Source organism: Typopeltis vanoorti, chromosome 24 (genome assembly GCF_054136105.1).
Source record: "Typopeltis vanoorti isolate ZY-2024b chromosome 24, IOZ_Tvanoo_1.0, whole genome shotgun sequence".
Lineage (NCBI taxonomy): Eukaryota > Metazoa > Arthropoda > Arachnida > Uropygi > Thelyphonidae > Typopeltis > Typopeltis vanoorti.
The window spans coordinates 45,650,962-45,676,775 of NC_143572.1; the positions used below are offsets into that span (position 1 = coordinate 45,650,962).

The following is a 25,814-nucleotide window of genomic DNA, read 5'->3' on the forward strand; positions in this document are numbered from 1 at the left end:
ACTTCCTTCAATTCTAACTGCTGACTTACAACTCAAATAAAGACTAAGTATTGCTTGATATAATGCCCCATTGACACCGTATAATTGTAGCGTATTGAATAGCTTCTCTCTCTTGGCACCTTGTCTTATGCCTTTTCCAGATGAACAAAACTTAAATATAGATCATTGTTATATTCCCATGCTTTCTCAACTATTTGTCATAAACTGAAGATCTGATCCTGACAGCCTCTATTTGGCCTGAATCCAGCTTGTTCTTCACCAAGCTTTTCTTCCACAATTCTTCTCAACCGTTTCTCAAGTATACTTGCATAGATCTTACCAGGAACACTCAGTAGGGAAATATGATGTAATTCTCACATTTCGTTTTATTTCTCTTTTTATATGTGGGTACTATTAGAGGTCTACTCCAATCATCAGGAATTCGCAAACAGGATTATACTTCAGCATTTCTGGTCGAATATCATCTAATCCTGCTGCCTTTCCACATTTCAAGCCGTTGATGGCTTTTTCTACATCAAGTATGGATATGTATTCCTGACTGCATGCCTGTTGAGTGTTTTTTACCACTATGCTCTCACTGCTTGTTTCATTTAGCAATTTTTCGAAGAAATTACTCCATACTTCAAGGATATCTTTTTCTCCCGTTTTCATGTCACCTTTATCATCTCTAACTCCTTTTACATCACTCTTTCCTATATTTCTAAGCTTCTTCAACAACCTCCAGAATATCTTACCCTTCTTGATATTTATTTTCTATGTTCTTGCCAAAGTCTTCCTATGGCTTTTGTTTAGCTAGTTTTACACAGTGTTTCGCTTTCTTACATTTGTGTCTGTATTCTCTAAGAGCAAAAGCTGACTTATTAGCCAGGAACTTTTGATATGCTTTCTTCTTTTCCTTCACTGCCTCTTTAACTTCCTGTGTCTATCATGGAGTTCTGATTTTTCTATCCTTGCAGACACCTCACTACATGTGACTAAATAGTGATCGCTTCCAATTTCAAATACTCGGTACACTGTGGTGTCCCGCACCAGGGAGAAAACATCACTATCAACAATAACATAGTCAATGAGCCTTTTCTTATTCCTTGCCTCTTCTCTCCATGTGAATTTGTGCACATTGTTATGTTGGAACATGGTGTTAGTAATAACTGGTCCAAGTCCTGAGCAGAAATCCATCCGGTATTTGTCATTATTATTTGCTTTGCTCTTTTCTCTAAATTTTCCCAAAATATTTTTGTATGTCTGACAATCACTTCCTACTCTGCAATTTAGATCCCCAACAAGGACCAACTTTTCATTTTTCATTGTGTCAGTAGCATTCTCTAGAGCCTCAAAAAATTCCTCCACTTCTAACTTAGTAGCGCCTTCTGTAGGACCATAGGCACAAATAAGTCTCATTGTCCAGTTCCCCATTCTCATATTTGCCCACATTACTCTACTTGAGACTGACTGCCATTCAAGAAGATTAGCCTCATATTTTGTGTTGAATACTATGGCTACTCCTTCTTTTCCTTGATTGCCATTTCCTGAATATAACATTTTGCTTGTATTGCTCAGAAAGATCTCACCAGTTTTTGTCTTTTTTGTTTCAGTCACCCCTATTATGTCAATCTGGTACTTATCTAATTCTTCAGCTAGCTCCATTTCTTTGCCATTCAGGCCTCTTATGTTAGTACCGATCTTTAACTCTGGTGATGTCGAGTTGGGGTGTGCTTTCAAATTTGTTCCAGTAGCTGACTTTTCAATGTTCGCCCTGGTTCCCTAGTGAAAACAACAGAGGGCCTTGTTTAACTGGGCGATGCCCTAGCCAGAATGAAATTTTGTCATGTTGTACCATCATTTTCTATATTGGTTTAAGCCAATAAGAATACAATTTGGTCAACTAAATCCCAAATTGCCAGCCCATTATCGTTCGTTCAGTATCCAGGTAGATACCCAACAGGGTGCACCATGAGAAGGTGAGGATTGGACATTAGATCAGAAGCCAAGGAATAAGAAAAGCCTCATTGACTATATTATTGTTGATAGTGATGTTTTCTCTCTGGTGCAGGACACCAGAGTGTACAGAGGATTTGAAATTGGAAGTGATCACCATTTAGTCTTGAGCAGGATAAAATTGAATTTCATATTGAAAAGAAGAACATGTAAGAAAGTTTTAAAATGAATAAAAGTTGAGCAGCTCTCAGATGTGAACTGTAGACAAAAATATACAAACATTATTCAAGAAAAAATGAAAGAGTTTGAGAACAGAAACCAAATCTTGGGGTTTCAGTGGCAAGCTCTGAAGAAAACATTGATTGAATCTTCCAGAGAGGCATGTGGTGAGGTTGTCTGTAAGTATAGAAAAACCAGAACTCCCTGGTGGACAGAGGAAGTTAAAGAGGCAGTGAAGGAAAAGAAGAAAGCATATCAAAAGTTCCTGATAAAAAAATCAACTTTTGCTCTTAGAGAATACAGAGACAAATGTAAGAAAGCTAAACACTGTGCAAAACTAGCTAAACAAAGGTCATGGAAAGACTTTGGTAAGAACATAGAAAATAAATATCAAGAAGGTGGTAAGATATTCTGGAGGTTGTTGAAGAAATGGAGGAAAGAGTGCTGTAAAAGGAACTAGAGATGATAAAGGTGATATGAAAACTGGAGAAAAAGATATCCTTGAATTAGGGAGTAATTACTTCAAAAAATTGCTAAATGAAACTAACAGTGATGAAAGCACAGTGATAAAAAAAACACTGACCAGGCATGTAATCAGGAATACATATCCATGCTTGAAGTAGAAAAAAGTCTGAAATGTGGAAAGGCAGCTGGAGTAGATGATATTAGACCAGAAATGCTCAAGTATGGAGGTATAAAAGTCTTACTGTGGCTGCAATGCATAGTTCAGAGGGCCTGGATGACAGAAGGATGAATTCCAGATGATTGGAGTAGAGCTCTCATAGTACCCATATATAAAAAGGGAAATAAAACTGATTGTGAGTATTACAGAGGTATTTCTCTACTGAGTGTTCCTGGTAAGATTTATGCCAGTATACTTGAGAATGAGAAACGGTTGAGAAGGAGCGTGGAAGAGAAGCTTGCTGAGGAACAAGCTGGATTCAGGTCAAATAGAGGCTGCCAGGATCAGATATTCACTTTACGACAAATAATTGAAAAGTCTTGGGAATATAACAAAGATCTGTATTTAAGTTTTGTAGATCTGGAAAAAGCATATGACAAGGTGCCAACAGAGAAGCTATTCAAAATGCTACAGTTGTATGGTGTCAGTGGATCATTATATCAAGCAATGCTTAATCTTTATTTGAGTTGTAAGTCAGCAGTAGTTCGAATTGAAGGAAGTACAGGAGATGATTTAATGTTAAATCTTGTGTCAGGCAAGAATGTACATTATCACCTCTGTTATTCATTATCTATGTGGATTACATTATGGAGGAAAGTGGTATTAAACCTGATATCAAAATTGAAGATGTTAATGTCAGCTCCTTGCATTATGTGTATGATGTTATACTAATAAATAAATCCGCTACAAGTTTGCAAGATTCCCTGACTAAATTGAATAACTGTTGTGATAGATATGGTATGAAGGTCAGCAATAACAAGATAAAGATAACGAAAATAGGCAGAGGCATTTAAAATATCAGCTGCATTGTGAATGGTGAACCTATAGAACAAGTAAAACATTTCAGCTACTTAGGCACGACTTTTAGTGACGATGGTAAATTAAATATGGAAATAAACAACAGAATTAACAAAGCTGGTATGGTAGGAAGTCAACTTAATAAATTTATATGGAATAAGAGAGAAATTAGTCAAAACACTAAATTATCTGTATACAAGACAGTGTTCAAACCAGTTTTAACTTGTGGATCTGAGAGCTGGGTCAGAAGTAAAACATTTGACCAAAGACTAGAGACTGCAGATATGAAAGTCCTGAGAAAGATTAGGAGCGTTAACAGATGGCATCAATGGCAATATCATATTAAAAACGAGGAAATTAGAAAAGAACTTGATGTTGAGCAGAGCTGATCTCAGGTAGTATGGTCACTTAAACAGAATGGACGAGGAAAGATTGGCAAAACAAGTGTTTTCTGCCAGGTTGGCAGGAAAAGGACCCAGAGGAAGACCAAGATATAGGTGAATTGATATGGTAAAAAGTGCCTTAGAAGATAGATATATAAAATAAGATCTGACAATGTTGTAGCTTTGACAGGTAACAGATTGATTTGGCAGAAAATTGTAGGTAGGAAGTTAGTAATGATGTAAATTTTTCATATACAGTAGATTTGACTATCCAGCTCGCGATTATCCGGCCTCCATACCATCCTGAGCCTGGATTTTATCATGGAAAATTATAATAATACAGTAATTCTCCGTGATAAAATGAGGAATATGTACTGTAATTTACTTTACCAAGTTGAGACATGCAAAGTGCGGATTTCTCCACTTCGTCAGTTGTGTATCAGATGTCCACAAGTGCGGAATACGTTTACCAATGTTCCTAGTTACATTAGTAAATTGTTAGTAAAGAGATTCGAAACATATCACTTGTAAAGTCTTGGAAAATTCTTTTGGAACATGAAGGTGGATATTTTAACCTTGAACCCATGTGTGAAACCGAAGTGGAAGATGAAAACGATAAACTTGTTTCGTTGCTCAAAAATGTACTGAGCTGTGACGATATCAATGCAGAGGATATTACAGAATGGATGTCAAACGATGATGTTGATGAAATAACTGACAACGATATTGTGGAAATGGTGACACAGGGAGAAGAGGAGGAGGCATCCTTAGATGACAGGAAAAATCTCATCCCACATTCGGAAGGGTTCAAGACGATTGAGGCAGTGCTGCAGTACATAAGTGAGCAGGAGGAAGCGACACCAGCTGATATAATCTCCGGCATATCCTGCTTTTGTGTTATCCGGCCTGCCCTTCCACCACATTAGGCCGGATAGTTGAGAGTCTACTGTAGTACTATCATATCCTGCACACCTCCCTTGAGGGTAAATGTCAGGAATTTAATGATGATGACATTTTGTCAATAAAAGTTATCACAAAATTTGATAGAATGATTCATATTAACAATGTCTGCACTGGCTGAATGGAGTTAAATAAAATTTGGTGATTATGCTATATATTTATTCTTATTATTATCTGAGAGGCTCTACAAACAGCTGTCATACCTTCGCTTAAATTCATTCGTGCTAGATGCAGTCACTACCTTAAAGGCAAACTAATCCACTCACTCATTGTTCTCGAGAGAAAAACCTTACTCTTATCCTTTTCTTGGCTGCGAACAAATGGGACGTCCATGGAGGACCCCCGATATTCTCTCTTCCCACCTTCCATATAATGAAAAATTTCATCAGATGATATCCTATAACACCCATTCAGAAGTTTATATTCTCTCTCAACCTGCTCTCATAATCTAAATCCCATAATCCCGATATAATCTTTGTAACTCTTCTTTGCACCCTTTCCACAACTTCTCTATCTGATTGGAATCCAGGAAAAAATCTGCTCACAATAATCTTATCAGGGTCTTATAAAGAGGTAAAATGACTTCCTTATCCTTACATGTCAAGGTTCACTTCAACATCGCAGTTATCCTCTGAGTTGTATTTTCAACTTTTTCTATGTGACATTTGAACTTCAAATTCCTATTCACCATTATGCCAATGTCCCTAGTCTCATCAGTTTCTTGTAATATAACCCCACTAATATAATATGCTGCTGGAAATCTCATCACACCGAAGGCAATAACTTACACTTACTACTATTAAACTGTAGCCATTTTCATTTGCCCAAATTTTCAGCCTATTCAAATCATTTTGTAAGTGCTGGATATCAGTAGCATCCCTAATTGCCCTGCCTATCTTTACATCATTGGCAAACAAATTCACATCTCTCCTGTTTGATCCTTCCTAATGTCAATGATGTATAGATTGAACAACAGTGGCCCAAGGACTGAACCCTGAGATACACCACTAGTCATCTTGAATCTAGCAGATTCACACCCACTGTATACCACTTTTTGATATATATCTATCAATCATCCACTGATTCAAGTCAAGAGTTTATATTCCAATCTCATATTCTTCAGTTTATGCAACAGTCTTTCATGTGGTATCCTATCCAAATGCCTTATCAAAATTCAATATTATCATAGTGTATCCATTCACTTTATCCAACTTAGCTGTAACAATGTTATAAAATGTGAGTAAATTGCTGAAACTTTTTTAAGTAAATCATGCTGCTCCTTGCAGAGTATAGCTTGTTTGTCTACCCATTTCTGTATACTATTTCTTACTAACTTTTCTGAAATCTTCACTACCACACCAGAGATACTGATAGGTCAGTAGTTAGACACATTAATTTTTCTACCACCCTTGTACAATGGAACTATTACACATTCCTGAGTTCAGACTCAAATTATACAAACATGTGAAAGGCCTAGCTAGTTCAATTAAACAGTCCTTTAGCAAATGTGTTGATATTCTATCTGTCCCTATTGACAATTCATATTCAGTTGAAAGTTTATTTTTCACTTGGTTAGATTATAATAAATTTAGTTTAATCCCTTATCCAAGTGTGAGCAAACAAAGTTTGCGCCTAAAAGTATCTTCAGGACTGGGGTAAGGTGGTACAACACCAGGGCACTCCTTGCAAAGGTGGAGCGAGCTACCAACACTCCTATCTCAGTATCTCCCATAATGCAAAACACATCCCCTTGCAGATATGTCTAATGTTATGCATTAAGGGAAGGGCCACTACCCAGAATAGTTTTGACCTTTATTGAGGTCTCATCATTGGGAGCCAGGCCCAAGTGGAGATACCAGGCAGCAGCATTAGCAGGTCATCTCTACCTATAGGAGTTGCCAAATGGTGTGCCACCCTTTTTTAATAAATTACTCTGGATTTAGAGAAAGATGTTGAAAGTTTATTTTTCACTTGGTTAGAGTATAATAAAATTAGTTTAATCCTTTATCCAACTGTGAGCAAACAAAGTTTGCACCTGAAAGTATCTTCAGGACTGAGGTAAGGTGGTACAACACCAGAACACTCCTTGCAAAGGTGGAGCGAGCTACCAACACTCCTATCTCAGTATCTCCCATAATGCAAAACACATCTCCCTGTGGATATGTCTAATGTTATGCATTAAGAGAAGGGCCACAACCCAGACTAGTTTCGACTTTTATTGAGGTTTCTTCAGTGGGAGCCAGGCCCAAGTGGAGATACCAGGCAGAAGCATTAGCAGGTCGTCTCTACCTATAGGAGTTGCCAAATGGTGTGCCACCCTTTTTTAATAATTTTTAATAAGTCTGGGTTGTGGCCCTTCCCTTAATGCATAACATTAGACATATCCGCAAGGAGATGTGTTTTGCATTATGGGAGATACTGAGATAGGATTGTTGGTAGCTTGCTCCACCTTTGCAAGGAGTGTTCTGGTATTGTACCACCTTACCCCAGTCCTGAAGATACTTTCAGGTGCAAACTTTGTTTGCTCACACTTGGATAAAGGATTAAACTAAATTTATTATACTCTAACCAAGTGAAAAATAAACTTTCAACATCTTTCTCTAAATCCAGAGTAATTTTTTAAAAAAGGGTGGCACACCATTTGGCAACTCCTATAGGTAGAGATGACCTGCTAATGCTTCTGCCTGGTATCTTCACTTGGGCCTGGCTCCCACTGAAGAGACCTCAATTAAGGTCAAAACTAGTCTGGGTTGTGGCCCTTCCCTTAATGCATAACATTAGACATATCCGCAAGAGATGTGTTTTGCATTATGGGAGATACTGAGATAGGATTGTTGGTAGCTTGCTCCACCTTTGCAAGGAGTGCCCTGGTGTTGTACCACCCAATCCTGAAGATACTTTCAGGCGCAAACTTTGTTTGCTCATTGGATAAAGGATTAAACTAAATTTATTAAATTCATATCCAGGTTATGCAACATTTCTTCAACCCCATTTTCATGCATCCCTAACTCTTCATCCAGCACTGTGCACCATGTTACATACACCTGGTTGATATATAAGTGAGCTCATTAATTGAATGATCTCATTAGCATCTAACACTAGAATACTATCTGTGTTCAGTAAAGTTATTCTTCCACACTCATTCTTTCTTTTGCTTGTGGCATATTTCTTTACATATTTCATAACTCTTCTCACTCTTATTCTAACAATATTTTTTCCACATCATCTTCTTTTGGATCTCTTGCTTAATAAGGTTGCACATTCATTTCACTCTCAACATATGAGGGTGGCCTGAAAAGTTCTTGGCCTAACAATGAAAAAATGAATTTATAATTTCAAAATTATTTTTATTCTTCAACATAATCTCCTTTAAGACTAATACATTTATTCCAGCATCATTATCCTGTTCCTGTAGTGGTTCTCTGTAAGATAAGAACCACTACAGGGACCACTCTACATCTGCAATCACCTCTTGATTCAAAGAAAAATGCAGATCAGTGAGGAAGAGTTTTAGTTTTGGGAAGAGATAGAAGTCAGAGTGAGCCAAATCTGGGGAATAGGGTGGATGTTTCAACAATTCATAGTGCAGATTCCTTAATTTTCCCATTGCCAAAACACCTTTGTGGGCAGGTGAATTGTCCTGATGAAAGATGATTTTTTCTTCTTCAAACCGGTTCTTTTCGTCTAGTCTGGTTAAAAGATCGGAATAATATTCCCCAGTTTACCCTTTTACCCTTTTCAAGATAATAATAAACAAAATGCCTTTAGCATCCCAAAACACTGATGCCATTACCTTTCCTTCTGATGGAACTGACTTTTTCTTCTTTGGTGTTGAACAACCGGCTTCTGTTTTCTGTTTTGATTGCTGTTTGGATTCTGGTGGATAATGGTGAATCCAAGTCTCATCCATAATAATAAATCAATGCACAAAATCATTTTTATTCTTGTTAAAATGCTCCAAGCACTGTTCAGTGATTTTCATGTAAGTGCATTTTTGATCTGCTGTGATCAAGCATGGCACCCATCTTGCCGCAAAGCTTTTTCATATGCAATTCTTCATGTAAAATATATCCTACATGTTATTTTGAAATGCCTATAGTCTCAGCAATTTCATGCACTTTGACTCGCCGGTCATCCAATACCATATTATGCACTTGCAGTGATTTCTGGTGGTGTTACACTTTTTGGACATCCTTTATTGTGGATCATCTTCATGACTGGTACAGCCACTTTTAAACTCGGCAGCCCATTTCTTAATTGCTGAAAACAAAAGAAAAGAGTGCCAATAAACTTCAAATGAATTTTGCTTGGCGTTAAACTTTCTTTAATAAAGAATTTTATAACCACACAATACTCAATTTTATCCATTTCAAAGGATACAGACAACACTTTTGCTTCAGAAAGATGTATAAAACAAACTACTTGATAGAATGACTTGCAATTTCACATGGATGCTTATGACAGATGTACCAACTTAGAAAAAAAAATCTTGCCAATAGTGTTGCCATCTATGGTCGAGGCCGAGAACTTTTCACACCAACATCGTATTTATTCTTCAGACATTAGGAGTGCATTCAGATACTACCTTATTTAATCACTTTTTCAAAGATTCCCATGCATTTCTGATATTTTTCCCATTCAGTAATTGATACCATGAGACCAAAATAGTATTCTCCTTAGTTGATCATAATTTCCAGCTTTGTAGTTCAGCATATAACCTTTTCTAATGGGAATATCAATATAATTAGATACTTCCCAAGAAAGCATATCATTCACCAACTGGTGGCTTTATTTGGCCTTGGTGGTAAAACAGTCATATTCTTAACAGAGATCCCCTCTGATGCTATGAACAAATATAACACTCTTTGACCTTGAATTTCCTCTTTTACATTTCTGTTTAAGAAGGTTGTCTCGCAACAATTCAATAAATTCCTCTTCATTCTTATGATATTTCTCTTCTACCCAATCAATATTTGGAAAATTGAAGTTGCCTATAATGATCACTCATTTAGTACTCATAAGGCTAAACTTGTGATGTATTTCTTTGTCCTCTGTAACTGAGCCACCAGGTCTATAACAACATCCCACCATATATTTCATTCTGTTAGTCTCCACTTCACACCAAATAGCCTCAAACTTGCTGGAACATTGGACATTGTTATGATCGTTGTTTTCTTGCTTTTCTACCCTAATTGGACTTAAGTTGCCTGATATCATTAGTAGTACTCCATTTCTTCTCCTATTTATTCTATCATTCCTAAAAATAGTATACCCACTACACTCGATTTCAGTTACCATATCTAATAGCCATGTTTTACTAAAGCCAATTTCACACACATTTTTCCCATTTTTCCCTTGATGACCTAGTTTTCTTGACTATGCATTAGGCCTCATCCCAATAAATAATTTCTCCAAGCTCCCAATGCCAAATGAATTCAAGTGCAGGCCATTTCTTTATTCAAGTCTTTTCTGTCATCAAACACTCCACACATCTAAAAACTTGCATCCATTTCTTCTACACAGTCTGTGCATGAAATCATTTGCTATCATTGCACTTCTTAACTTGGCACTGTCATATCTCATTAGCAAAACCTACATTTTTTACTTGCATTTCTTTCTCACTTCTTTCAACAGACCTTTCATATCCTCTCTCATATTGTATTTGTTGCTACTTAAATTATTAGTTCCTACAAGAACTACCGTCTCTTTTACTTTTTTTTTTGTTGTTTTTTGATTATGTGTGTTATATCTTTAATTTTCACTGCCAGATATTTGTCAGATCATTTCAGTTGGGATTTCATTCAGATCATTTGTACTGGTAGAATTAGGCAAAACAAAATTATAGTTCTGCAGTACATATAAACCATTAACTCAATATTTCATAAATGGTACTTTAACTTTTGGCATAATTGTTGTATAAGTACAATCATTTGATAGTGTTTTTCTTTCTTAAGTAGTTTCTCCAGTTTGGAGGTTAGCAATCATGGTATGCTGCAGTGCCCATTTCTCTGCCATCCTTTTGATCTCGTAATAGCTCTTGTTACCCATCCATTTTTTACATCATCAACCCAGGTTCTTGGTCAGCCAGGAAATCTTCTTCCCTGTGATTTTTTCTCCACTATTGTCAGATAAGTTTTTCTTGTTGATCCTTTTGATATGTGTCCTGCCATCTTGCAGTTTCTCTTTATAAGGTCTTCTGCAAGTGCCCTCTCTCTCTCTCTCTTTCCATCAACTTCAGTACCTCTTCATTTGATTTTTTTCTCTCTCCAAGAAATCTTCAGTGCTCTCCTAAATCATTGCATCTCAAAGGCCTACAATTTCCTGATTACGGATTTTGTATATGTCTACGTCTCACATCCTTAATTCTGTGTGGACCATACATAGGATTTTATTATTCTTATTTTAGTCTGTTTATTTATTCTAGAGGTCATTAGTAATTTATTATTCCAAAATGCTTCTTTTGCCTTAGCTATTTTTGATTTGATTTTCATAATTGTTGTTCTATCTTCTATAATCATTACTCCTAAATAATTATAAGCCTTTACATTTTGAATGAATCCCATTGATACTCTTAAATTTGTGGTTTTTGTTATTACCATATACTTGGCTTTAGCTGTATTTAACACTAAGCTAGCATTCTTACTCTTTTTGATTAGTATTTCAACCATATTTTGTAACTGTGTTTTTGTTATGAACACCAGATCATCAGCAAATCTAATATTGTTAATTCTATTGCCATTTACTTTTATTTCCATTTTAGTTTATTTATATTTTTTCATTATCATTTCATGCATGTATTGAAAAGTATAGGGGATATTATACATTTGTCTCTCTCCCCTTTTGATATCTATTGTTTCATTATTATTAATTTCGAAAGTTTATTTTTCACTTGGTTAGACTATAATAAATTTAGTTTAATCCTTTATCCAAGTGTGAGCAAACAAAGTTTGCTCCTGAAAATATCTTCAGGACTGAGGTAAGTTAGTACAACACCAGGCAACTCGGAGCAAAGGTGGACCAAGCTAACATCACTCCTATCTCAGTATCTCCCATAATGCAAAAGACATCTCCTTGCAGATATGTATAATGTTATGCATTAAGAGAAGGGCCACTACCCAGACCGGTTTCAACCTTTATTGAGGTCTCGTCAGTGGGAGCCAGGCCCAGAAGTGGAGATACCAATGGAGAGGTCATCTTTACCTATAGGAGTTTCCAAAAGGTGTGCCACCTTATTATTAAATTACTCTGGATCTAGAGAAAGATGTCGAAAGTTTATTTTTCACTTGGTTAGTCTATAATAAATTTAGTTTAATCCTTTATCCAAGTGTGAACAAACAGAGTCTGGGTAGTGGCCCTTCCCTTAATGCATAACATTATACATATCTGCAAGTAGATGTGTTTTGCATTATGGGAGATACTGCGATAGGAGTGATGTTCACTGTCCACCTTTGCTCCGAGTTGTCCAGTGTTGTACTACCTTACCTCAGTCCTGAAGATATTTTCAGGTGCAAACTTTGTTTGCTCACACTTGGATAAAGGATTAAACTAAATTTATTATTATTAATTTCATTTACAATTTGTATCTTCTGATTCTAGTATAATTATTATTCTGAGGTCTTTTGTATCAATTTGAAAGTCTTTTAATATTTTTAAGACATTCAAATTCATGGCTTACTGTGTCAGATGCTTTTTGAAAATTTATAAAGCATATGTTACTCTTTATTTCTATTGATATTTCAATAACAGGTTTTTAGTTCATAAACTATATTAATTGTACTTTTTCTGCTGTCCACTTATATTGCATTTAATTTTAGGAAACATTATTTTTCTTTTTAATTTCTTTCTTTCTTTTGTTTTTTTCTTTGAATTCCTTAAATTTTTCACAGATGTGATTATTCTTGCAAATATGGAAAATCGAAAATTAAACTGTATGCAAAATTTTAAAGCCTGCTAATCCAATGTGCATTTGGTAATTTGCATAGTTGTAATATTTTTCAGTTTGAAGTTCAATACTGGTTGAAAAAACATTTTCCTTCCCCTTTTTTCCCCACCTAACAATATTCTTATTGGCAAAAAGATTGGAAATGATGATTCCTTTCTGATTGATAGAATTTAATCAAATTTAGTATTTAGAATCTATTAAAATTTTGAATCAGTTTAATTTTGGCTTCATTAGGAATATTTCTAATGTATTTCTAATATATCAAGTTCTGTGGAATGAATCAGAAATCTTGCATCACAGTTAAGACAGAGAAAAATATAGGTGTCTAGTGAAATTTTGTTATATTCTGTACATTTGAATATAAACTTTAGCATTAATCTGTCTGAAGGTATGAGGCACATAATATGCATATGTGCACACGATAATGAGAACATATTCACAACCAATTTATCTGCATGTATATGTTATGTGTCATTTACACTTGAGGAAGTTCCGTGTACTTAGGACATCTAGTCATGTAGTATTAAATAATTAAAAGTTTTTATTTATCTTATTCTGACTTCATATGGACTTTTCTAGATTAATACACACATATACTGCTTGGAAAGAAGTCAATGGACACCCTATGTGCAAAGTGCATTGTGCCATGTAATGAGTCCTGTATTTGTTTCTTCTTCTTCAACCTTTTGGTTCTGTCCACTGCTGGACGAAGGTCTCCCCCTTGATTTTCCAGATCACTCAGTTTTCTGCAATTTGTTCCAGTTCATCCCTCCACCTTCTTCTTGGTCTTCCTCTTTGTCTTGCTCCATCCATTGGTCTCCACTCTGTTGTTTTTCTAGTCCATCTCCCGTCACTGCATCTGGCAATATGGCCAGCCCAATCTCCACTTTCAGATGTTTCAGATGAGAGCAAGGGACATCCACTCAACAGTCCAGGATCTCATTTCATGCCTACTGGTCATTTTATTATTAATGGTCCAAAATTCCCATTGATTGCTATCATATGCTTGTGGAAAGTATGCCCATAGACTTGTTGTAGTTATTGCAGTGAAATGTGTTACATCTCGTTAAGGTGAGCAGCATGGCTGTTTATTTGTCACACTAAGGTGTCTGTTGACTTCTTTCCAAGTAGTATCTCTATTATATATCTATCTATATCCTTTTTTTTTTCTCAATATAGTGGCGAGCTTTAGCACGAGAATTGGAAGGTGTTATACGAATTGGAGCAGTCAACTGTGAGGAAGATTGGAGCTTGTGTAGGCAGCAAGGTATACGCTCCTATCCTTCTCTTGTATTTTACCCTGAGGTGAGAATTTTATTTAAAACTTTATTATAATAGCACATGTAATTCATTAGAGAAATGAGCAAAATCTTTTTTTTCTTTTCTTTTTTTTTTTGATAAACACTCAATAATTGGTTGATCATTAAAATATGATATTCATTTTATGAATATCATTATTCATAAAATTTTATTAATTCGACAAAAGTTTGACATTCATTTGGAGTAGCTGTAAATTTCAGCCTTCACTTAAATATAGTTTCAGTGGTTCTCTTAGGTCTTTTTGTTATTCTTCTAAGCACTTTAATTTGGTTCATATGCGTGGAGAGGTTGTAGGATATTTCACAGTATGAGAAGTACATGACTGTTGTTCACTTACACAGGTAGTCATTTAAGCATTTAGTACATAAAGGCTAAACTAAACTCCTTTGCTATCTTTTCATTTCAGCTTTTGCAGGTGGTGTGAAATTGTATGTAAGGATTACAAAAGTCTGAACTTCATGATGAATTGAAGCATCAGTCAGGAAAAGAAGAAATTGCATCAAAAGTTCCCTGCTGAGTAACTTAGTGAGTTCTCTGAGAGAGAGAATACAGAGAAAAAGTGTAAGAAAGCTGCATCATGTGTAAGAGATGCTAAACAAGTCATCAGAATTAAAAAAAAATTGGTTAAGATATGGCGACGATGTATTTGCAGTCTGGGATCATCCCAAACATGAATTACAACTGTTTCTAGATAAAATTAACCTTCTTCATCATCGCATCAACTTTGCGTTAGAAAAAGAATCTCCACAGGGTATCTCCTTTTTGAATTTACACATCCAAAGAAAAGAAGACGGTTCCATCGCCACATCTGTCTTTCGCAAGCCTACATTCTCAGGTCGCTACATTCGCAATTCTTCTGTTCATCATCCATCTCAGAAATCTGGCATTATTAAATCACTAGTTTCCAGAGCACACAAATTCTGCTCCTCTGAAGAATCTTTAAACCAGGAATTAGAAGTAATCAAAAATACAGCCATCCTAAATGGATATAATCCTAAAACAACTCAAAAAATCATCAGTAGTCACTTCTCCACACATCAAACCAGACAGGAGGAAGTCCATAGGATTCCCATACCTTATGTTAAAGGCATCTCAGAACGTCTTTTTAAAATTATGAAGAAATACAATTTTGCCACTACTTACAAACCCATCAACCAAATTTACAACTTGTTACCTTCTCCTAAGGATAAACTCTCACCTTTGATGTTGCCTGGTGTTTATGAGATTCCATGCTCACACAAATTATCTTACTTTGGACAGACAGGTAGGTCTGTTCAGAAACGTATCTCGGAACATCAAGACCACATTCGTCTTTTTAAACCGCAGAAATCTTGCCTCTCTCAGCACGGAATTGAAAATCCAAACCATAGGATCCATTGGGAAAAGTCTAAACTTTTACATAGATCTTTATATAAACATGAACGTTTATACAAGGAGAGTTCTGAAGCCCTACTACACAGACCAAACTTAAACAGCAACGACGTTCTTACTACTCCTAAAGTATGGGAAATTGTCATACAAAATTGTGTTAAGTAATTTTTTATTTATTTTATTTTTTTTATTTTTTGTACTACTGTAGCACGTTATGCACGTTTAATGAGATTCTATTGTAATATGCACCCTAACTGTATGTTATTCCTATTATTGTTTAAAACTACTGTACTGATGATGTCCTAAGATACTTAGGATGAAATATTTACAATTAAATAATTTTCACTGTGGTTAATACGTGTGTTTCTTTTAATTATGATCGCGTCACAGGTTTCGTTATTTAAAAAAGCCATCAGAAGACTTTGGTAAGAATATAGAAGATAAATATCATGAAGATGACAAAATATTTTAGTGGCTTAGAAGTGGAAGAAAGAGTACTGTAAAAAAATATCAGAGATAATAAATTTAGGTTACATAAAATTGAAGATAAAGATATTCTGAATGTCAGAGTAATTACTCTGAAAAACTGAAATGAGAGTGACAACTGTAGTAGAAAATATACAAGAGTATTTCAGGTAGTGAATAAACCATCACTATCCTGAAATGTGAACAGGTAGCTGGAGTAAATTATATTTGACCAGAAATGTTCATATAGATGGATATATAAAAGTTTTATAGTAGCTACACTATATAATTTACAAAGACTGGTGACAGAGTCAAATTTCAGGTAATAGGAGCAGTACTTGACTATAAGATGTCAAAATGAAATTAAATAGACCTACAGAAAAATTTCTCTGCAGAATGTTCTGGATAAGATGTATGCAAGCATATTTCAGAAGGTACTAAGAAAAATTGTGGGAAAGAACAATCTGGATCCATTCTAAATAGAGATTTATCCACACTGGATTTTTAGTTTGAGAAATAATGAGAGTGACCTATATGTTTTATAGATCTGGAAAAGGTGTATGAAAAGCTGTTCATACCCTATACTCAACTTATAAGCAGTTAGAATTGAAGGAGGGTGAAAATTGGAAGAAATACTAGCAAAACAACCAGGATGATAGGCAAAAAATATCCATTAGATGACTAAGATCTAGGTGGATTGGTGCATGTAGGTAGTACATTTGAAGACCAAAATAATAGATATGATCATGTTGGAGACCTGACAAATAACAGATTGATTTGGAAGAAAATTGTTGACAGGAAGCAAGTAATAAAGCAAATTTAATCATGTAGTACATTATTCTGTAAACACCATGAGGTTACATACAGGAATTTTTTGATGGATTTTTTCTTGTAGTCTAGCTATTTTACATATAGAGGAAAGTTTTTATCAGCATTTCAAAGGAACAGTAGTGGATATCCCTCTCTTATCTTTCTTTAAATAAATTTGACATGATTTATTTTGAAGAAAAAATTATTTTCAAATATTTTTCCTTCCCCCCCACAACCTTGTGTTTGGTATCATATCCTTAGATGATGTGTTTTCCCTCCTGTGGCTTGCCTCTGAAAAGGAATTTCAACTTGCTGAGAAAGATTAATATCCATCAGTGCATCAAATCGGTTCTGAAGAATCTGAAATTTGTGGGTGGATTTGAGATTTGTACAGCGTAAGCAACCAAACAGAAGAGAAGTAACATCAGGAGTGAAAAAGTATGCTAATTTTTATTGGCATCCTTTTTTGACACACAAAGTTGACAATACAATGTTGTTCCAGGTAAAGAAGTTGATTGCCTTAGTCATCTCTTTAGGAATTGGATGAGAAGAATGATTTCAGGAGGTCACTCTTCTCTTTAGATGATGTTGTAGTGCTATCATTTGGGTGGGAAGGAAGGTTGAAGCACGGATGAACAAAAGTTATGCCCAACAGCTTTGCGAGGGACCAGAAGACATGATTACCATTGGCACAGTTGGCAAGTTTATTACATTTACATGTCAAGGTCAGACTCAGCCTTTTTAATGATTTAGTTAATATGAGCTTTGGTGTAGGCTGTGAATGAAGCTGCAGTTTTTGTCTCAAGCCACTTTATTAAGTTGTGTTTTTTTCTTGGACTACCTTGGTACACTTTTATGGAAAACTACGGCTTTGGATATAGGGTGGGAATTTTGAACAAAGTGAGGGATGGAAACTCCATTTCAACGTGGATAATTTCTGTAACAAGATCACAAGTATCCAGAGAATAAAACACACAAACAATAGTTTTTTAACTATGAAAAGGAAGAATAGCCTCAGAGAACTATAGTTGCATCTGCCTTTAACTGAAGAGATTGGAACTTAGTAAGATTCTCTGCTGCTGTATCCCATCCATGATGAAGTCTGACACATTGTAAATTTTAATATAGTTCTTTTCAGACTGCTGCTGTGTTTCCCATTTGAACCCATGAGGCTCATCTTCAAATCTGCATGATTCTTGAAATAGTGTGTTGGTTTCTGGTCACAGAATTATCATTAACTAGACACAGTGAAATTTTCTGCTTGGTTATAAAGTAAATTATACTTAACAAAAAATTATATTCTCATTTTTAATCCTTTAACCAAGCATGTGCATGTGAAGTAACCTCACAATTAGGTTGGTTTCTAATTTCTCCTTAAGCATAACTAACTTTGTAAATTAAATTATACTCGTAATTAAACCAAAGGCCTTGCTATAACTATCATCCCCAAATATCTTACCATTTTCCTACTTGTATATGAAAATATGACTTCCAGCATTGATTTAGCTCTCAGTATATCTCCATGGGCCTAGCTTTCACTGGTCAGATTGCAGAACAGGCTGAAACCAATCTGGAATAGTGGTCCTTTCCACAATGCATGGCAACATAAACATCTGAAAAGAAGTTTAATGTGAAATCATCTGCCTCCATACACAAGTAGCCTAGTTGTCAAGTTACATTTTGTGCTCACTTGTGAGAAAAGGATAAAAACATGAACATAATTTCTTATCAAGCATAATTTAGGTTATCCTGTTGGACTATTCTTAATTCACTGTTACTGGTGATATGAACAGCCCGATGACACACTCGATGGATAAAGCATTAGAGATAGGAGTGATGGGAAGTTGACACTGGCATCCTCCACACAGAGTAAAACATACCAAAACTTGAACACAGATGGTAAATAGGCAGATATCAGGGCTTTCCAACAGTGTATTGCAATCAATGAATGTGGATTAATGTGGCAAACTTAGCGACTTTGATTGTGGACGTATTATCGGTGCAAGACGATGGGTCATTCCAAGCATCCAGTGGTAAGAACCCTAGGGTTCTCGAGGATGACTGTATCAAGGGTCTAATGCAAGTAGACCTTTGACATACTAGTGCCCAGCGAGCAAGTGGTGGCCGACCACATGCCACTGATGAACAGGATCAACAGACTGTCCAGGCTCATACAGACCAACTGTAGAGCAATGGCAGCACAAATCACATCCGGTTTCAATGTTGGAGGTCCAAGCAGTGTCAGCAAGCAAACAGTACAATACCCTGCATGCCATGGGAGCTGTCCCTAATCGTGCATCACTGTTAACAGTTCATCATTGGGCCTCGCCTGGTGTCGGGACCAAAACTGGACCCTGCAGAGTGGACTGGAGTCATGTGGTCTGATGTACTAAGCTGATGGGAAGGTGCGGGTGTGGCATCGACAGCATGAGGCCATGGTCCTGTCATGCCAGGTCAGCTCTGTTCAAGGAGTTGGTGGCTCTGTGATGGTTTGGGAAGCCTTTTCTTGTGACACATTAGGTCCTTAGTGTGTCTAGAGAGATCTTTAAATGCTGTGGGCTAACAGAATGTGTTGGCTGATCACCTACACACTTTCATGGCCTTCAGTTGATGATCTGTTTCAGCAGGACAGTGCACCATCCCACCAGGTTACAAACATCCAAGCATGGCTCGAGGAACACTCATCTGAGTTTGGGACCATCCAGTGGCCCTCAGAGCCACAGATTTAAATCCAGTCAAATCCTTTTGGGATTCTGTAGAGTAAGATCCGATCTAATGTATCCAGGACTGACATGTAAGGCACAGTTGTGGACAATGCTACAATAGGCATGGCTGGAATTACCTCTGGCAACCCTCGGGTATCTGGTGGAGTCAATGCCTCACAGAGTACAGGCTGTTATTCACACTAGAAGAGGACTGACGCACTCGTTGCACTATTAGGTAGGTCTCACTAATTACTTAAATTAAGGGGATATTAAATCCCACATAGTTTTAAAACCGAATAAGAAACTCAAAGATTGGAATCAGAGAGTTTCTTGCCGAATATAGTAAACTATAAAGTATCGGCGACACTAGCGTTAGCCAATGCAAGTGATCCTAGTACGTAGTACAATACCAGGGCAGCTCGTTGCAAAGGTGGGGAAGTTCAGATCGCTATTCTTAGGTATTTTCCATAATGTAAAAACACATTTCCTAGGAAATGTGTTTTTACATTTAACGCAAGTGTCGCCGATACTTTATAGTTTACTATATTCGGCAAGAAACTCTCTGATTCCAATCTTTGAGTTTCTTATTCGGTTTTAAAACTATGTGGGATTTAATATCCCCTTAATTTAAGTAATGTTTTCATTGCCGAAATGAAGCTTATTAGCTCTTTATACTTAAGGTCTCTCTAATGTTTTGTCCATTGAGTGTACTTTTGCTAGTGAATAGTTTTTTACCACTATTATGCCATGCTTAGCATTAACTTAGGTCATGTTGTTGCTCAATTGTTTTGAAACTGCATGCACACAACTTGGAATGGCTGCTGACTTCTGATGAAGCACTGGATTATAGAGTGAAAAAAAATGAACTACATGTTCATATTTTACTCTACTGTCAGAATTTTTAAATTATGCATAAGAAGAAAATTAAAATCAATAAGAAATTTTATATTTAATAAAAAAATAATACATTATAATTTGCTTGAATACCAACAATAACAATTGTTTTTATTCATTTCTTTTTATAAATTTTATTGTTATTATTACTTTTTTTAATTTACTATTTTAGAAAGAAAAATACCTTGGCCCAAGAGATACAGATTCTATGGTTGAATTTGTCCTTCATAGGCTTCCAGATAAACTTATTTCTTTGTTAGGTGATGATTTTGAACATACAATCAATAATGAAGATAATGGTGATAGACCATGGTTATTAATAAAACTTGCTGTAACTCAAGGTAATTACTGTTTCATATAAGTTAATTACTGTTATACTTAGTGTTCTGTACCAATGCTTCAAACTTTGATAATGCATTATCTGAGCTCAAAATTTCATATTAAAGAATCATAAGGCTAGAAATTACATTTCTAAAAATGTCTGCAAAGCTTCTTTCTAAAGTTAATCTAGCAAAACAATGCTTATTTAAGTTATGAACTGTAACGTTCAAGGAATTAATTCTCACCAACAAAATCAAGAAGATATGAGATATATAGTGACTTCACTTACAAATAAACTGTTTGCTTCAGTGAGAAGAAGCTACTTTTCCCTTCAGCGTTTAAAAATACATTATAGTATTTATTTTTTGTATAAAATATAAGCTTAGTAGCTTGGTTAGGTTTTTATAGCAGAACTCATATAAAGTGCACAAAATATTAACACTTAGTATTGTTGATATTTATTGTCTGTGCTAGTAGATATTTAAGAACTGAGACTTGTTTCAGTTTGTGATTGTTTTCATCCACTGCAACCGCTTTTCATTTTGGAAAAGTGAGTTTTTATATCATATCTAAGGGAATAAAAGTCTAAACATATAAATGTTTGAGAAAAGCCTCAGGAGTTAATTTTCTTAAAGAAATATTACAACAATCTCAGTAGATACAGTTGATGTCATAACTTTTAGAAAACCAAATCTGAAAGTTTTAGAATAAAATTTTTCCACGTTATATTTGCAGAATGCTGTAATGAAAATTTTTAAATGCAACGTTGTCTAATAAGTTGGGCTTCTGATTATTCATGACCGCCTTGACTTCTTAATTTAATATTATGTAATTTCTAATTCTTAGTCCAAAAGAATAAAAATTAGAATCTCTGTTGTTCAGTCAGTATAGATCAGGGGTGGCCAATTATGCATCCTTTTTTAGCCAAAATAATTCCAGTAGAACTTAGAAGAGCCATAACCTCTGATCGATGCGATGGTACAGGAGTAAGTGAGTGTGCATATGGCGAGGTTGTAACAAGCTTGTAAGAACTGCTTTGACTAATTATCTAATTTTAAGGAGCTTACTAAGAAAATGGATACAAGGAAGGCCTCTACTAGTAAATAACTAAAACTGTGTTTCAACTTTAAAATTATTTTAATTGTTCAAAGTGAACTTCATTTAATATGTTTCGAATTAAACTTTTTTTTATTGACCTGTTTTTCTCTATCTTCTCTCTTTTTTTTTTATTTTGTTCCTCTTTTTTGTTGTCTTCTCTTTTTGTTTATTTTTTACTGGTAGATTGCAAAGAGCCACGTGGACGCGAGCCACATTGTGGCCACCCCTAATATAGATGATGCCTTTTGGTTGGAAAGATTTGACTTCAAATCCTGTACAAGACATGAAGAATGTTTAATCAGGATTTTTCAGTGGAAGATTAGCAGGTCTTATATGGAGGTTACAGGATTTTCCCTTTCTGAAACTTGGGTTTTTCAACCCACAAAACAGTCAAGCTGGTCAGAAGAACATGCAATTTACAGCCATGGCACACAATGCAGATAGAATTAACCATCCTATCATAAGTAGTAATCTGGTTTCTAAAAAGCCTAGTTATTTGGCCATGACATGCTTCAGCCTAACATGTAAGGAAAGATGGATAAAAATTTAGATTCCTTAATTAAGAAATAACAAAGATGTGAAATAGATTTGATTGACATGTTTGTTTTAAGAACTATTCTGCTACTATATATTTTCAAATTGAGAAATAACTATTCCTGATAAAATACTGTAGAATGAGAAACCAGTTGAATAAATGTTTTTTTTTTTTTTTTACTTTTATAGTTATATTGTGGTTATACTCAATCTGTTGCACACAGATAAGCAACTTGACTCTAAGCTGCTTCTGTTAAGTGAAAATGCAGTCATGTTGTGATTTTAGTTCCCCCCCCCCCTTTAATGGTTCTACTGATTCACAGTATTTGGCATCATTGAATGCTCTTCAGAATTCAGCTAGAAACTTAATAGTAGTTCATGTGAGATGTTAAGAAAATTCAGAGACAATATTGATTTACCTTTGCTTTTTTAATATTGATCCCATACACAAGAGGTAGAAAGGCCTATAGCCCATTAGTGCTATGGGGGGGGGGGTTCGAGAAAGAAGACATTTGTTGGATTCAGTGTGTTTGTAGATGGGCTGAGAAGGAAAGGACTGCTGCTCTTATTTTTACAGACTCAGCAAAAAGCAGAAAAATGATGAATTATAGCTGCCACTTCTTGGAGCAGTACGATAGAAGTACCTGTAGAAAAGGCATGGAGCTGAAACATTGCATCTTTAAATTAGTGGTGAACTGAGCATTTGAGGGAGGGATTATCTTTCAGCCAAATTGCTCTTTTCTGGATGGCATCAAGAATTTTAATGTTTTAGGTGCATCATCCCAGATAAGTGAACAGTTTTCTTATAGGTCACATATTTGTGATTTGTAAAGCGTTAACAGCTGGATGAAAAGTAGTGTCTTCAGCAGAAAATAATGCTAATGTTTTTTAGAGGCTGATGAAATATTTGTTAATATGATGCAATGTGTTGATACCAACAGGTAAATACCAGTCTAAGAGAAATCTAATCCTGTGTGTGTGGTGATTTGTATATTATTAAGGCAAGGGTGGGTGAGCTGGTGAGAGGGGCTACATTTTGGTAATGCTTTAGTAACAATACTCAATAAAAAAAAATTACTGATGTTTATCATTCTTGACTAAAAATACTTGATTTTATTGTTCAAACTAAAGTCTTTTAGGGGTCCTTTCTTATTTTACGAGATTCATGGAAATCTTGTGTTATTTGTCAATAATTATGAATGTTTATGGTCATATTTGGTTCTCACAGGTTAGATTTAGTTTTTAACTATGATTGTATAGTTATTCACATTAAATCATCATCATCAAATTCCTGACATGTACCCTCAAAGGGTGTACAGGATATGATAGTACTAAATGAAAAATTTACATCATTACTAACTTCCTATCTACAATTTTCCTCCAAATCAGGCTGTTACTTGTCAAGACTCCAACATTATCAGATCTTATATTTCTACTGTCTAAGGCACTTTGTATCGTATCAATCCACCTATATCTTGGTCTTCCTCTGGGTCTTTTTCCTGCCAACCTGGCAGAGAACACTTGTTTGGCTAATCTTTCCTCGCCCATTCTGTTTAAGTGACCACACCACCTGAGATTAGCACTGCTAACGTATTCCTGGATGATGACAATGTCAAGTTCTTTCCGAATATCCTCGTTTTTTAAACGATATTGCCATTGATGCCATCTGTTCATGCCCCTAATCTTTCTCAGGACTTTCATATCTGCGGTCTCTAGTCTTTTGGTCAAGTGTTTTACTTCTGACCCAGCTCTCAGATCCATAAGTTAAAACTGGTTTGAACACTGTCTTGTATACAGCTAATTTAGTGTTCCGACTAATTTCTCTCTTATTCCATATGAATTTATTCAATTGACTGCCTACCATACCAGCTTTGTTGATTCTGTTGTCTATTTCCATATTTAATTTATCATCTTCACTAAAAATCGTATCTAAGTAGCTGAAATGTTTTACTTGTTCCACAGGCTCTCCGTTCACAACGCAGTTGACATTTTCAACGATGCTGCCTATTTTCATTGTCTTTTTATTGCTGACCTTCATACCATACCTATTACAACAGGCATTCAATTTATTCAGGGAATCTTGCAGAATTGTAGTGGATTTATTTAGAAGTATAACATCGTCTGCATAAAGCAAAGAGCTGACATTAACATCTCCAATTCTGATATCATGTTTCATACCACTTTCCTTCATAATGTGATCAATATAGATAATAAATAACAGAGAGGATAACGTACGTACTTGTTTCACACCAGATTTAACATTAAACCATCTTCCTGTACTTCAATTCTAACTGCTGACTTACAACTCAAATAGAGACTAAGTATTGCTTGATATAATGCCCCATTGACACCATATAACTGTAGCATATTGAATAGCTTCTCTCTTGGACACCTTGTCATATGCCTTTTCCAGATCAACAAAACTTAAATACAGATCTCTGTTATATTCCCATGCTTTCTCAACTATTTGTCGTAAAGTGAAGATCTGATCCTGACAGCCTCTATTTGGACTGAATCCAGCTTGTTCCTCAGCAAGCTTTTCTTCCACAATTCTTCTCAACCGTTTCTCAAGAATACTTGCATAGATCTTGCCAGGAACACTCAGTAGGGAAATATGATGTAATTCTCACATTCAGTTTTATTTCCCTTTTTATATATGGGTACTATTAGACCTCTACTCCAATCATTGGGAATTCGTCCCTTTGTCCAGGCTTTCTGAACTATGCAGTGCAGCCACAGTAAGACTTTTATACCACCATACTTCAGCATTTCTGGTCGAATATCATCTAATCCTGCTGCCTTTCCACATTTCAAGCCTTTGATGGCTTTTTCTACTTCAAGTATGGATATGTATTCCTGACTGCATGCCTGTTGAGTGTTTTTTACCACTGTGCTCTCACTGTTTGTTTCATTTAGCAATTTTTCGAAGTAATTACTCCATACTTCAAGGATATCTTTTTCTCCTGTTTTCATGTCACCTTTATCATCTTTAACTCCTTTTACAGCACTTTTTCCTCCATTTCTAAGCTTCAACAACCTCCAGAATATCTTACCACCTTCTTGATATTTATTTTCTATATTCTTGCCAAAGTCCTCCCATGACTTTTGTTTAGCTAGTTTTACAGTGTTTCGCTTTCTTACATTTGTGTCTGTATTCTCTAAGAGCAAAAGCTGACTTATTTGCCAGGAACTTTTGATATGCTTTCTTCTTTTCCTTCACTGTCTCTTTAACTTCCTGTGTCCACCATGGTGTTCTGATTTTTCTATCCTTGCAGACAACCTCACCACATGCCTCTCTGGCTGAATCAATCACATAAAAGTATTAAAAATCAGAAGATTAACAAAGGTATTTAACATTCATGAGCTGCATGCATATT

The 25,814-nt window shown here is 35.6% G+C and overlaps 1 protein-coding gene across 2 annotated transcripts in view; it reads left to right on the forward strand.

Annotated features, from left to right (window-relative positions):
• LOC150093148 (endoplasmic reticulum disulfide reductase DNAJC10-like) overlaps positions 1-25,814 on the forward strand; it is a 185,147-nt gene that overhangs the window by 35,334 nt on the left and 123,999 nt on the right. For both annotated transcript variants that reach the window (XM_090413490.1, XM_090413491.1), the window contains 2 exons: positions 14,099-14,224; positions 20,657-20,825. In XM_090413490.1, coding sequence (XP_090269616.1) covers positions 14,099-14,224; positions 20,657-20,825 — 295 coding nt within the window. The remainder of the gene's footprint in view (positions 1-14,098; positions 14,225-20,656; positions 20,826-25,814) is intronic.